General features: G+C 36.6%; 1 protein-coding gene across 2 annotated transcripts in view; it reads left to right on the forward strand.

Annotated features, from left to right (window-relative positions):
• Positions 1–14,839, forward strand: part of LOC107689235 (IQ motif and SEC7 domain-containing protein 3-like) — a 135,371-nt gene that overhangs the window by 94,896 nt on the left and 25,636 nt on the right. For both annotated transcript variants that reach the window (XM_016487168.1, XM_016487169.1), the window contains exons 5-7: positions 2,587–2,748; positions 10,544–10,666; positions 13,583–13,749. In XM_016487168.1, the coding sequence (XP_016342654.1) occupies positions 2,587–2,748; positions 10,544–10,666; positions 13,583–13,749 (452 nt within the window). The remainder of the gene's footprint in view (positions 1–2,586; positions 2,749–10,543; positions 10,667–13,582; positions 13,750–14,839) is intronic.

The raw sequence follows: 14,839 nt of genomic DNA on the forward strand, positions 1-14,839 counted from the left end.
GAGGGAGCCCGGTGGAGCTGATGGATCGATGGGTGACGTTGGAGGTGAGGGAGCTAGGAGCCGAGGTGGAGTCCGGGCCTCAGAGGCTGGAGGCGGAGGTGAGGGAGACTCCAACCACGGTGAAGCTGGAGGATGGCAGTCCCGCAGGGCTCGCACCGCAATGATGATGGGCTGAGGGCGAGCAGAGGGGCTGCCAGCTGACAGCGGTGGAGGAGGCTGGAGCCGGTGGGAGGGTGGGCATTTTCGAGGAGCGGCCACTGGAGGGCGCTTTCTAGGAGTGGGCGTCCTCCCGAGGACCATCTTCGGACGACAGCGCTCTGCACTCGGCGTTCAGGCTTGCATCATAGAAAGAGCAGAGCGCATCGTCCGGATAGCTGGTGATGTTCCCGACCAACAGGAACAGTTTGGTATGGTCCTCGAGAGCTTTGTCTCCCTGCTCCTGCAGGAGGAGGAGGAATTCGGGGCGAGTGAAGGGACACAACGGAAAGAAAAACACTGAGAAAAAAACAGAAAAAAAACAGAGAGGAAAACACGGAAGTTACTGTTTTGGTTGGTCCTTCTGTCACACTACTCGGGAGGCAAGGAGCGAGGAACGAGGAAACACGGAGATAACTTCAATTCACAGTCTTTAATGATCACACGGGGAACCTAGGAGACACTGGAACACAAGGAATGACGTTTGAGGACCGACAAACATTAACTGAAAGGACTGGGGCTTTTAAACACTGGGTGATTGGGAAAACACAGGTGCAAGAAATGACTAATTAAAGGGAACACGGCACACCTGGGGAGGGAAAACACAACACAAAGAGTCCAGGGGCGTGACAATGTTTAGCTTTTGAGTTGAAATATTTTATTAGCTCACTAAAAGTAAAGCTTCCGTGTAAAAAGCAGTTGATATCGAGTGGCTTTAACCCAAGACAAATAAACAAGTTTAAATTAGGCACACACGTAAGGGATAAGGCACAGTCATACCACTTTTTTTCACTGCTTTTCACCACATAAATAAGTATAGGGAAAAGATATATTGACTGTTTTAAAATCTTACCTGTTTATTACCTTATAATCCATTGCAGTGTAGTAAACAATCATCCTGCATATAAAAAAAAAAGATGAAAACAGCATCTTTTAATACAACTGAAGTATTATTAATACTGAAGTCAATTGATAACTATCACAGAGACACAAGATAGTAGGCAGTAATTGAGTTTGCATGAAACAAAAGAGAGTGAGTCTGTGATACCCGGATGAGCGGAATATTATTCAGCACTGTTATTAAACCAGTTAGCAGCATTTGTATAATAGTTTTCTGCTAGAATTACAACCATTTTCAAAAAAACAAAACAAAAAAAAAACAGGTGCACATTAGAGATGTTTTATGGCCATTTAACTTGTTTAAGAATGAGCCCATCGTTACACTGTTTTTCCATCACGATAAATAGACCAAATAAAAAACAGCACAACCTATTCAGAACCACATATCACACTATTGCATATCATTTCAATTCATTTAAAATAAAACATAGTGACAGGCATTTTATTGTAACTGACAAACAGGCTGTTCATAAACTACATTATGTTCCCCTCAGTAAAGCTAGAGACAGTATCGGCAGGGGTTGTACATTTATTATGAGGAGTAAATCATTGCAATGAATAGGGAAGATAGAGTGAAATAGGGAGATTGTAGAATGCAGTCAGGCAAATCAGAAATACACGGTTCTCTCAGCATGTGGATGAATGAAAGTTTAGTGGACCCTCTATAAATCCATGTACTTTTTTTTTCCCAGGGCAAAGACTTAGCAATGAGAATGCTGACTGAAGGAATAAAGCAACTCTATAAAGTACAGCCGAGAAGCTTCTTTCTGTCCCCCGTTGTCACTTTTATTGTCTGAAGGCAGGAAAGTGTTGACATTCTGGTTATTGATAAGCCACTGCATAGAAAAATTGTGGTTATTAATACCCACTTGGCTTCTGTGGAATGAGAAAATGTCTGAGGGACTGTATGAGATTGAAACTCCTTTAACAAGAGACACATAAAGCATTTTTTTTTCAAGTGTCATGTATATATTTTACATCTTTATATCCAATAATAACAAAACATTTAAAAAAAATGTAAAGAAAAAATGTTTTTTCGTTTGGAACACATAATTTTTTGAAAAGAATATTGGTGTTGTATAATAAGTATTGGACCTGTCAAACTCCTAAATGACAATAAACACCATAGAGCATGATAGAATTATAACTGATGCACTATTTTGCCCATCTTGTGAAGTCATACAATAGCTTTGTGCACTCACTAGACCAATCCGCTTATAATATTTCTCTTTTAGATCAAATTATGGTGTCTTTGACATAAAAAATGCAATTTTTGTCACCAAACAGAATCGCAAAAATCTGCTTTTTTTTTTTTTTTACTTTTTCTGGTACAATCCAATGCAATTACAATACAAATCCTGTTGTAATATTATAATATTAATATTGTAAGTTAATGCCTATCCAATACTGTATGTACTTGGGTTAAAGTTTTAACAGTGCTCTTGACAGTTTTTCTCTCTCTATTTATCTCTTTCTCTGTGCATCAAACAGAAATCCAGACAAAGGCCTCCAGTTTCTCATCTCTCGTGGGTTCATTCCGGATACGCCTATAGGTGTGGCACACTTCCTGCTCCAGAGGAAGGGGCTGAGCAGACAGATGATCGGCGAGTTTCTTGGCAACAGCAAGAAGCCGTTTAACAGAGATGTGTTAGAGTGAGTATATGAAAATGCCTCTTAGTATCCATAGCTTAAATAAGAGCAATGAGAATCTGTAACTGTGTGCGAAAAAGAGAACAATATCATAAAAGAGAGAATATTTACACTTTTAAATGGAAGCATTTTTGTATTTTTTTCTCCGTGGATTTGGAGAGTCATGGCATCTTTTAATGAGATCTCCCTTGGCTGCTGAGCTCTGCAGAGCTTTGCACTTGGAAATGATACACTCTTGAGACCTCTTAGCAGAGTCAGTGTGTGTGTGTGTTTATACAGTGCAGTACATATGAGGTTTTTGAAGTGATGCATCTTCTAGATTTAAAGAGACAGTTCACCTAAAAATGAAAATTCTGTGATGTTTTACTCACCAACATCTATCCACATTCTTCAAGATATCTTCCTTTATGTTCAACATAAGAAATAACCTCATACAGGTCTGGAACAGCTTCAGGGTGAGTAAATGATGACAGCATTTTCATTTTAGGGTAAACTATCCCTTTAAATGTGCAAATGCATCCACACTTATATTAGGCCCTATGTGTACTTTAAGGTATCTTCAGAGACAAAATAATGAATGAATGAATGAAAGCACATAACAAAATGACTAAAACTAAAATTAAAAGTATAAAGAATAAAAGCTTATTCAAATTTGTATGTTTATTTTTAATAAGTACTATTTATATATAAATAATACTAAAATAACATTGGCCATTATATGATTATTATATTATTCTTTGGGATGGCACAATAAAGCAACGTTCACTTGCAGAACGCAAGCTTCTAGAGGGCACATAAGTCTGAAGAAATGAATTTAGGTAAAGGGGTGCAGAGCAAGTGGTGGTTTTGTAGGCAAACATCAATGATTTTATGCGAGCAGCTATTGGTAGCCAGTGCAGATTGATAAACAGGGGTGTGATGTGCATTCTTTTTGGCTCATTAAACATTAATCTTGCAGCCGCATTCTGGATTAATTGTAAAAGTTTGATAGAACTGGCTGGAAGACCTGCCAAGGGAGAAGTGGTCCAAGAACTGAGCCCTGAGGCATCCCAGTAGTTAGATGTTGCGACTTGGACACCTCACCTCTCCAAGATACTTTGAAGGACCTATCTGATAGGTAAGACCACTTCTGAAACCAGACTGGTAGCTGTCAAGGAGGTTGTTCTGTGTGAGAAAGGCAGAGACGTGGTTGAACACAGCTTGTTCAAGTGTTTTTGCAATGAAAGGAAGAAGGGAAACCGGTCTGTAGTTCTCTAAAAGAAATGGGTTAAGGGTGGGTTTCTTAAGTAGTGGGGTTATACGAGCCTGTCTAAATGTTGAGGGAAAAACACCAGTGTGAAGGGATATGTATGAATATGAATATGAATATGAATATGAATGTTACATTTGTGGATGCACCAAAAGTATGCAAAGGTCTTCAATCTTTAAAAGTAAAGAAATAACTCCTCCCTCACATATTTTGGAGCATGTGGGAGCTTTATTATTTTCCTGTAGAACCCTGGAAAGGTCTTTCAAATACTCCCCAGAAAGCTTTATAATGCTGTGGTAATCCATCAATCTCTAGTGCTTGTAATTTTTTTTTTCTGTTCTGCCCAACATCTCCACAAAAGCTTGCTTTTTTGTTTTGTTTTTGCAAAGGTCAAGGTGTGTGTAGGCTTAGTATTAAAATGTCAGTAGAAGAAAATAGTTTTAAAGTTATATGTGCCATGATACAGTAATGATCATAGAGAGAGAGAGAGAGAGAGAGAGAAGACATACTCATATATATGAGTATTACCACACATGCATTTGATATAACTCCCTAATTCCCCAACAGTCTTTCTCTTTGTTTCATTTGACAATGCATTTATCAGCTCCAGGAAGCCGCAATAGGCAAACTTTGACTAGGTTCAGGCTAATTATAACTTCAAATCATTATTCTCCAGTTTTTCATCACTTTCATGCACAACAAACACTTTTCTGGAGTTAATAAAGTCTAAAATCAAACGTATGCTGCTTTACTAACTAACATTGCCGTAAAACAAAAGAAAGCATGTGGTATTTACTAATTTCATTCACCATAGAGCTTTACATTTAGTAAAAAAATTGGTAATTTGGAATATTAACAACAGTACTACCACGAAAACTAATAAAACACATTGCCCTTGGCTGGAAAACATTAGTATCATTAATAAGCAATTTTAAACCAAACATTTAGGCATAAAAATAAATTGTACAGCTCATTTTAGGTAAAGACTTCACTTCTACTGCTTTAAGATGTGAACTATAACATGCAACACAACAAATGAAAGATTCTCTGCTGTAGCCAAAAACAGAATATTATGAATATTTCATGCCGATATGATAAATGGACACTAATATTTTTATTTCCCTCAAGTCAAGTCAAGCCTTTGCATATTAAAACAAATGCCATTGCTATTAAATTTGCTTTGGTACACACATAAAGGGGAACGAAAAAAAAAGACTTCATGTTTTAAAAAAGCACTAAATAAACCATCAATCTAGATTCCTTCTTTGGATCTCCTGACTCAGAAGGCAACCTGTCTATCAATTTCTATTGTTTTCCAGAAGACAAGCTTTGTTCTTCAGTGGCTTGTTTCTTATTTGGACAACTAGAGCATTTATTCCCAGTATCCCCAAATTATAACAGAGCAAACACTCCAAGCTTGCATGCACCTCTCTCCAGAGCGAGAGAGGCAATATTGCCCACGCAATGTTAGATGCCGTAGCTCCTTGACAAAGTCATGCAAAGCAAGGCATGGAAACCCATTCTATTACTAGAGTAAAGCCCAAAGTATATATTGTTTTTATGCATAAACGAAGGTCCACATACACCAAGTTAATACATGCGTATTGTACACGCACTGCTCGATTTTTGTAATCACTGGTACTTTGTATGCCCAGGTAGCTCATGCACATTGAATTTGTTTTGCACTAATCTGTTGTTCCACAAGGTGGCAGCAACAAAAACAGACACCCACATTGACAAGCATTTGTGTAAGTGGGTTATTAGATAACCACAACCTTAGTTTAAAAGAGTACAAAGACATTTTTATCAGTCATAACTTCTTGAGAAAAATAGTGCAGACACTGGACAAAGATGAAACTTGTTAAAGCACGTGTCGACCACTTGTGTTCATGCATGCTATCAAATATTTCGAAAGGCAAGGGGTTTGACTGTATGCAGCATAGCATATGCAAAAAACGAAGTATATTTTGAGCTTTAATCAATCATGTGAGTGCCCAGATTAAATAACAGGAGAGTTTTACACGAAAGAGTTAAAAATAAAAGTAAAAAAAAAAGAATAAACAAGACGTTCACTCCCAGCATGCATCACCTTATATTACATAGTACATTATTGTGTAAAGTACACTGTAATTGCACATAAAATATGGTAACACTTTATTTTAAGGTGACCTTGTTACATGTTACATGTACTTACTATTCTAATAACAATAAATTATGCATAATTACATGCAAGTAACCCTAAACCAAACCCTAACCCTACAGTAAGTACATGTAGTTAATTAATATTACTCAGTACTTAAATGTATTATTACACTGTGACAAGGACACCTTAAAATAAAGTGTCACCTAAAATATTGTTCAACTATGAAAGTGAATGGTGATCAGGGGCTGTCAAGCTCAAGAAATAAATAATCGTGCATACTTTCTAAAAGGTTAGTTTAATATAGTTCATATAACATGTCCAAAAAGAAGCACTAGCAGGAGCAGAAAGAAAATGTATTATTGTTTCTTGTCAGATTATACAAAATTACCCCCGTGAGATCTTGGTTAGAAACCACTGCAGACTGCGCAACATCAACAGTCTTTTGTCAAAGATGTCAACATGTCAAACGGTTTGATAAACATCTAAAATTTTAGTAACAATTGAGGGTGTTGACTAGGTGATCAATCGTGTCGCATTCTGACATCCTTATTGACACTGAAAACTGAAATTATACACATCTAAAGTACCTATAGGTTCCTAATAGTGTCTACTTGTAGCAGTCAAAAATTAAGATTCACAAAGTTAATTAATTGCACATTAGTGCAGCTTGCGAGAAAAAAAAACAAAAAACTGTACCAGCCATATGGTCATGATGCATACAGTAAAAAACTTTACCAGCATTCTACCATGCACAAATCTCCTCACATGCTAAATGCCAAAAAGTGACTGAAGGTGTTGAACGAATGGATTTTCTGTAAATTGCTGCAAACATTGAAGGTCATTTGATCAAGGCAGTGAAATTACAAAATAAAATATCCCCTCACTATCAAAGACCAGACTACTGATCAGCTGGAGGCCCCTGGCATTCAGAAGCTCTTCAGGAACGGATCCCATTAGCCCAGACCGTAATGCATCCTTAGGAACAAGCTGGGATGTACAGTAATCTTCAGCAGAATAACACGCAGGAGGTAATGTGCTACTGGGAAACCTGAATAGGTCTACTGGGGGAAAACATTCCCCTATCACCTTAAGGTTTAATGTGCTGGAAGGGAATGTTTCTTGCTGTTCAGTTTACATTAGTTGGTGTGGCACAGTGACTAAAGCTCAGGATTGAGCTCATAAGGACCTGGCCATGATCTATAGTATTCTCTCAGTACCCTTGAGCAAGACATTTAACCCAAGGTTGCTCCAATTGCATTGTCTCCATAATAGGTGTATGCTACAGGCATGGCTCCAGAGTCTTTTGTAATCGGCCACAGGGAGCTCAAAAAATGTGCTAACCAGCTTTTTGGAGATGTTCACCACTTCTTTCCTCTTTCCTCAAGCCTGATGATCCATAAACTCTGCAAGACTTTGCAGTTGTTGTACCAAAGAAAATGCAGCATAGCACCCTAAAGACCGTAAATCAGTTTCTCATTTGATAAAGACGTTTGAGAGGTTGTTCCTGATCTATTAGACCAATGTTCCCAACCTTGATCTCGGAGTACCCCTAATAGTACACATTTTGAATGTATCCCTTAAATCAGACACATCCATTTCAGGTATTGAAGGACATACAGGATAGGTGAAGTGGAGATATAAAAAATTGCTTAGAGGTTTGAATGAATTTGTTTGTTAGCCCTGCAATGGACTTTTTCTACTTTTTTTGGCCTGAGATGCTGATATAGCCTCCAGGACCCTACATAGGGCATCAGTTTGGAAAATGGAAATGGATGATTTTTTTGTACAATATGTCTGTGCACACTCGACATTCATTTGTCTGCAGTGCGGTATCTGAGTACATTTTGACTGTTCTGAAGCTTCTTGCTGAGAAGAAAAAAAAAAGAGAACATTGCCTATGTTTTTCTTTTTGTCCTGAAAGTAAGAATCTGTATGCTTGTCTTTCTGAAAATGAGCTTAATGAGCTTGCTGCAGAAACACTAGATTCCTCTCTCAATATCTGTTGATAATGTAACCAGTTTGACAGATGAGCACCCAGTGCTTCCAGACACACAGGGAAAGCTCAAATTAGAGTTAAAGTTTAGTGCAGTCCTTACTATACAAATCGCGTCCATTATTGAGAGCAGGCTTTTAGAAAAGATCTTCCAGTGTTTTTCTGGCTAGTAATTTTTTATGATTTTTCTAAACTCTTGGGTCTGCTAAAGCAACAACACCAGCTCAAGTGAGACCTGAACACTTTATTTATTTTTATTTAGCAACAACACATTTAATTGATCAAATTATTGTAAAATGAAGCATTCTAACAAAAATAAGAAAACAATGAGCAAGCAAGCATTATATGCATTTTATGCTTTTATAGTGACTACTAAGTGACTTTCTCTACATGTGCATGCTATAATCATGTTCCCATTCATATGAAAGATATACTATAAATTATGGACTGTAGTAGAAATACATGTATATTTCAAGGCACATAATGGCGTGTGCATTTATCCTTGTATGTTTTTATGTTATCTGTGTGTGTTAATGTTCATTCAGTTATTCAGCTTTGAGCAGTCTGTTTTTCATACTGAAAGGATATTCTTCAGCAACTTTACCAAAAGGGAGAGAGGAACAGATTGGCTCACTGTTCTTGGATATTTATTTCCCTGCAGAGATGTCTTACTCTCTCTGCACCTGCTCGATGTACAAATCGACAGCCGTTTCTCTTTCTGAAACCTCCAGCTGGCAGCTTAGCACAATAAACATGCAAACATTGGTGGAAGTAAAAATAATTATCAATTATTTATTGCCTCCATACAGACCACATATATTTTATCGAATAAACATTTCCGTGGTTCTGAATTTGTCTATGTAGAGTGAAGCTTCAGTTGGACTTCTTGCGCTGTGAACTTTGTTTGACATTAAAGGAATAGTTTAATCCCCCAAAAAATGAAAATTCTTCCATCATTTATGTCATTTCAAACCTGCATGATAAAGAAATCACCAATATCCAAAGAGCACCACAAAAAGTAGTCCATACTAACTCGTGTGTTAAATTACCAGCTATTTTTGTGAAAGTGATTTTGTAAAATTATTATGCTATATAAAAATCTACACTACCGTTCAAACGTTTTGGGTCATGAAGATATTAAAAATATTAGCATATATTACCAATATTACCAAATCAGCACATTAGAACGATTTCTGAAGGATCATGTGACAATGAAGACTGAAACAATGGCACGGAAATAAATTGCATAATTTTTGTATGAATTATCCCTTATAAAGGCAGTTTGGTGCATTCATTTGAAATAAGCCTTAAAGTTGTTCATGTAAGTGGGAGTTCATTGCTTTTGTTAGCTGAGATGCGATTACTCTGGGCCTGGCTGTGGGTTGAAATCATCTGTGAGTGATGTCTCCTGAAGTCTATTGACATCCCATCACTCTATCTGTACAGTATTTGTGTTAATGTTAAGGTACACTTCACAAAGGTCTTGGGCACTACGAGTGGCTTTTGATTTCATGTGTCATTATTATCATTAATAAAAGCCACATTTGTGACTGTTTGACATAAAATCACATGCATCACATGCATATTGTAATTCATTCTGCTGCAAAGTGAAAGCAAACATACCATTTAATTAATGCAGAGCCTTCCGTCCTAATGACAACCCCCTAGGGATTTGAAGAAGCTATTTGCAGACAAATTTGATTCATATAGATATTATAATTATTAGATATTTTAAGTATTGGACAGTTGTACTTTTAAAGAAATAATTTACATTTAAAGAATTTACAAATTGTAATTCTGAGAGTGAAGTTAATGGGACCTTTTAACTGAAATGTCAATATATATATACAGTATATATATATATATATTTTATTTTATTTATTTTTTTTGTAAGAAGTCTCCCCAAACTGCATTTAAAAAAAAATTACTCTTATTAGTTCTCAATTATTAATAATGGTTCTTATCATTATCTAGAAAACAGTTGTGCTGCTCAGTATTTTTATGCATTTTTTTTTTTCAGAAGTCTATGCATAAAGGTCAAATACAGCATTTATTTGACAGTAATCTTTTGTAATGTTATAAATGTCATCACTGTTATATTTGATCATTTTTTAATCAATGTTATCCATCAAGCATGCATCAATTTAATGAATGCTTGATGGATAAAAGTATTAATTTACTTAGCCCAAATTGAAATTGGTATTATAGTAGTAATACAGCAGTAAAAAAAAATAAAAAATCATCAAGGGATGTCCCCAAACAGTTCCACAAAGGTCTGGGCTAAACCTCAAATATCCACTGACCGTAGAGCCGGCCATGTGAGCTTTCATCTTATGTGTCTGCTTAATACCTTGTTTTTCTTACACACTCTCTCTCCCTCTCTCATTTTCTGTCTGTTCCTTCTTTTTGATAGCTGTGTGGTGGATGAGATGGATTTCTCGGGGATGGAGTTGGATGAGGCTCTGAGGAAGTTTCAGGCTCATATCCGTGTGCAAGGCGAAGCGCAGAAAGTGGAGAGACTGATAGAGGCATTCAGGTGAGACTCCAGACACTGTTACACACACACAATCAATGCTCCACCCAACTTCATATGTGAGGGGAAGATAAGGGCGGGGGCTGATGGGATACCTGTGCTTGTGAACTTTTTCATCCCTGCACTGAAGGATAAAAATGCACGCTGAATGCGCTCCATAAATCGCATTCTCAAGGAATACAGTGCTGTATTACATTGAAGTAAAGGATTAGTTAGAAAAGAAGTTGGGTAGTTGACATGAAACATTTTTGGAAATGTATGTGCAGAGTAACATAAACTTTAAAAAAAATGTTTGCATGTGACTTTAATTAGCTCATATAAATTGAAAAACTATATTTGTAGATTTATTGTCTGTCACACTGCAGGACCATTTTAAATTAACTAGTGAAAGCAAAAAAAAAACAAAAAACATTCTGAACTGAGGAATATTTTGAACTTTTATTTTACATTTTCGTAAAAAAATTAATTTTCAGTTTTGATTTTAATTTTAGTTAATAATTTTGTTATGTGCATGTGTCATTTTTACTTTTTAAAATATTTGCAAGTGTAGATAGTTTCTGCTGTAGCACAAATGTTAGCGTAGGTTTACTTGACAATGCTGGTCTGATAATCTAAATAATCATCTTGCTAGAACAATTACTTTCCATTCATATGCAGTAGAGGCTCTTATTCCAATTCTGAATCATAATGCAGTTGCAGCTATCAGCGTTTCTAGGGTCATAGCCAAACATGCTTTTGTTTTCAGCACTGGAAATAACAAGACTGCTGATGATCCTTATGCTGTTGTGTGTGTGTGAGTGTTGCACACGTCTGCATCTGTCTGCGAGACACTGGTTTATAAATAACTGTGGTTGCATAACACAATCCAGCCTGTTCCCGGCTGTTTCTCCTGTATTGCCTTTGATATTTCCCAAACCTAAAAAAGAGCAGGTGAAGGGGTATATGGATATGAAATATAATATTCATTAATAATAATAATACTTTAATGAATAAAAGCCATTCATCATTAGTGGTCATGCTTAGTAAGCATCACTATTACTAGAGTTTTGAACAAGCCTGAAACTTCTCATCTTGCACTATTGCCCTACAGACATAAATGCAACATAGGCTCATTGGAAAGAAGTGCCTCTTCATACATTTTTGCAAAATTTATGGAAAACGTACTTATATGTACAATTCACTGCAGTTTCCATCTGAAATGAACACTAGTGTTAGTAAAACAGAAATTATGATTACGGGGTAGATTATTGATTAATAAAGACTTTTTTTGCTTTTTTTTTTGCACAATAATATGTTATGACCTCAAATCATTTACATCATAGTGCATGATTTGTAAACTATTACATTTTAATGTGTATTTTACATAACCATTTCAATATGTATGGCTTTTCTAACGAAGTAAACTTGCTCGGTAGCCCACCTGGTACAGCTGGTAATTGTAATGTAGAGCAATAGGTTAAGAGTCCCATGAAACATAGTTTGTAAATAAGAGAATCAAAGACATAGAAGCAAGCTAAATGGCATGGTTGCTTCAGCAAATAAATGTTTTATCTCACATGTGCTTTTGTTAACAATATCAGTTATGTTTAGGGTAAGGTTTAGCTTAGAACATTAAACTCTGCACAATAGTGCATTCATCTTTTAACACCACTTACCAGATTTAATTTAAGTTCCAAACTTTAGCAATATGTACAACAACCAAGGCAATAATGCTTTGCCAGATTTACTGTTTCAGATATATTTATCTGTTTTGGATAAAAATGAAGACCTTTTTAGCACCAGTCACTAGACATTTCATTTTGAAAGTGTCACAAAAAGTGCAAGAAGCAGCAACATTTAATTCTGCAGATAGGTTGCCACAGGTACATTTTCACAGTGAGTCTGGGATAAAATAGTATTGCATAAATAGTGTCTAAAATCATCCATTTTAATTATGAAAAAAAATAAAAAGTGATTAAACTTGGGATTTTCACCTGCAACATGTCCTTACTTGTAAAATGTCCTTACAACATGTAAAAATTCCACAAGTTTACGACAAATTACAATGAATGCATTTCTGTCAGGACCACTATCGTCAAAGATGATTGACAATTAGCATACAGTTTGGATTGGCGGTATGGTTCTGTTCTGGGCAAGAACTCCCTGTGCATCCATGCAGCCTAGCATGGAAGAGAGCAGGGAGAGCAGCGATAACCCCCACAGGGTGAACAGAACCAACATAAATGTATTGCAGATATCGTTAAAGTTCAATAATGTTATGTACACATTTTAGAATTAGTCTGATTCAAAGGAGAATCAGAAGGCTGAATCCCGACTGACAGAGGAGGAGCTGGGGATGGAGGAGGGTAATTAGCTATTGAGCAATGTGAAAACTGCTGATAATACTGAGGGACCTTATATATGAATGCTTAGATAGGTGTCGTATTCCCATAGGTTGATGGGGATCAGCTGAGAGTCAGCTGATGCGAGCTTGACTAACGTGATCTGCCAGAACTAACGCTACGCTAGATATACTGTGATGACTTTATATTTGACAGTTTTAATTATATTTCACTTATTTGCAATGGGGAATTTAAAAACCCAATATATTCTGATAATATATGATACAGTCTAAAGGTAACACATGTATGAGGTACAAATTAATTAGTTAATTGACAATTATCTTAATAAAGCATCATGACTTTTATGACCTTATGATTTTTTTGTTTCAGACATCTATTTCAGTAGTATCTGTCAGGTAATAGGGACATTTTTAAATAAATAACAACACTTTTAATAAGCTGTTTTTACACAAGTACCATCACATTTACAAATGATTCATGACTATGAAAGATAAGCAACAGAAGGGTCTATTTATGAAAATGTGTTAAATAAACCATAGCTGTTGTTTGTCTGTTTCTTGTATCCTGTTTTTCTCAGCCAGCGTTACTGTATGTGTAACCCAGACGTGGTGCAGCAGTTCCACAATCCTGACACAATCTTCATCCTTGCATTTGCCATCATCCTCCTCAACACGGACATGTACAGTCCCAACATCAAACCTGATCGTAAGATGATGCTGGAAGACTTCATCCGCAACCTAAGAGGTGAGACGAGAAGAAATAGAAAAGAAAGTTGGTTAAAAGCGAGACTGAATTTATTGAAATGCATGAAGGGACGACCAAACACAAAGCCAAACCTATAAACCCATAACTAAAATTTACTTTTTCCTCATTTTTTTCCCTCATGCCTTGCTGTTGTCGAGTGTCATGACTCTCATTTAGCATTTAAGCATAAAGAAAACCGAACACTATTCCTTTGCTGCCTTTCCTTCTGTAAATGCAGGTCTAGTTTTCCAACAGCAAGATACACATAACTTTCTACTTTCCCTTCATCGTAAGTTAGGTCAGGATCATTTCACTTGACTAAGTGAGTGGGCGAAACCTAATTAAGCATCAAAGTATAATGCTATTGAAAGTGCCCTAAAGCACATTACTTTAATGAAAACAGCCAGTGACATCAGCGCTCTGTTAATCTCACAGTGTAAACTTTCATTTTCATTACTCTATGACACAGAAACTCTCTTTACATGAGCAGATCTTACTTTGGCTCCCTGCATTGCTGTACTTTTGTCTCTGAACTCATAACATTACAGCTTTTTCCCTTTAAAAAGGTCAGATACAGAGTCACATTATTTTCAAATAATATAAAACTAACAGCATTGCAGTAACACTTTAAAATATGGCTCCATTTGTTCACATCACTGGATAACTACATTACCTTAAAATGAACTAACTAATATATTGCTCATTGTTGGTTAATGCACTGCATGAAATACAGAGTTCTGGCATGAAACTCTAGATGGCGCAGTCCGATAGGTCTAACTCAATCTGACCTAATGACATCATTATCACATGGCACAGCTGATTGGTTCTCTCCTGTATCGGTAGCCAATGAGCTCGCTGCTCAACATTCAAATATATGACTAGAGCTTGTCGTAGCAGTTGCAGCTTGCTTCAGAAACCCTCCACCTTCCCCAGCTCCACCTGTATAGATCTGCTACAATGTATTCATGTATGCTGGGGGTTATTTCATGTATGTTATATGTGCAGCAGCAGTATTTCTTACATGCTCACAGCAGCATGTTGTGGATGTATTGGCAGTAGCAAGTCTCGGTACTTGCTCTGCCGCAGCAGC

This window comes from Sinocyclocheilus anshuiensis, unplaced genomic scaffold (assembly GCF_001515605.1).
Source record: "Sinocyclocheilus anshuiensis isolate Anshui unplaced genomic scaffold, SAMN03320099.WGS_v1.1 scaffold882, whole genome shotgun sequence".
NCBI classification, from domain to species: domain Eukaryota; kingdom Metazoa; phylum Chordata; class Actinopteri; order Cypriniformes; family Cyprinidae; genus Sinocyclocheilus; species Sinocyclocheilus anshuiensis.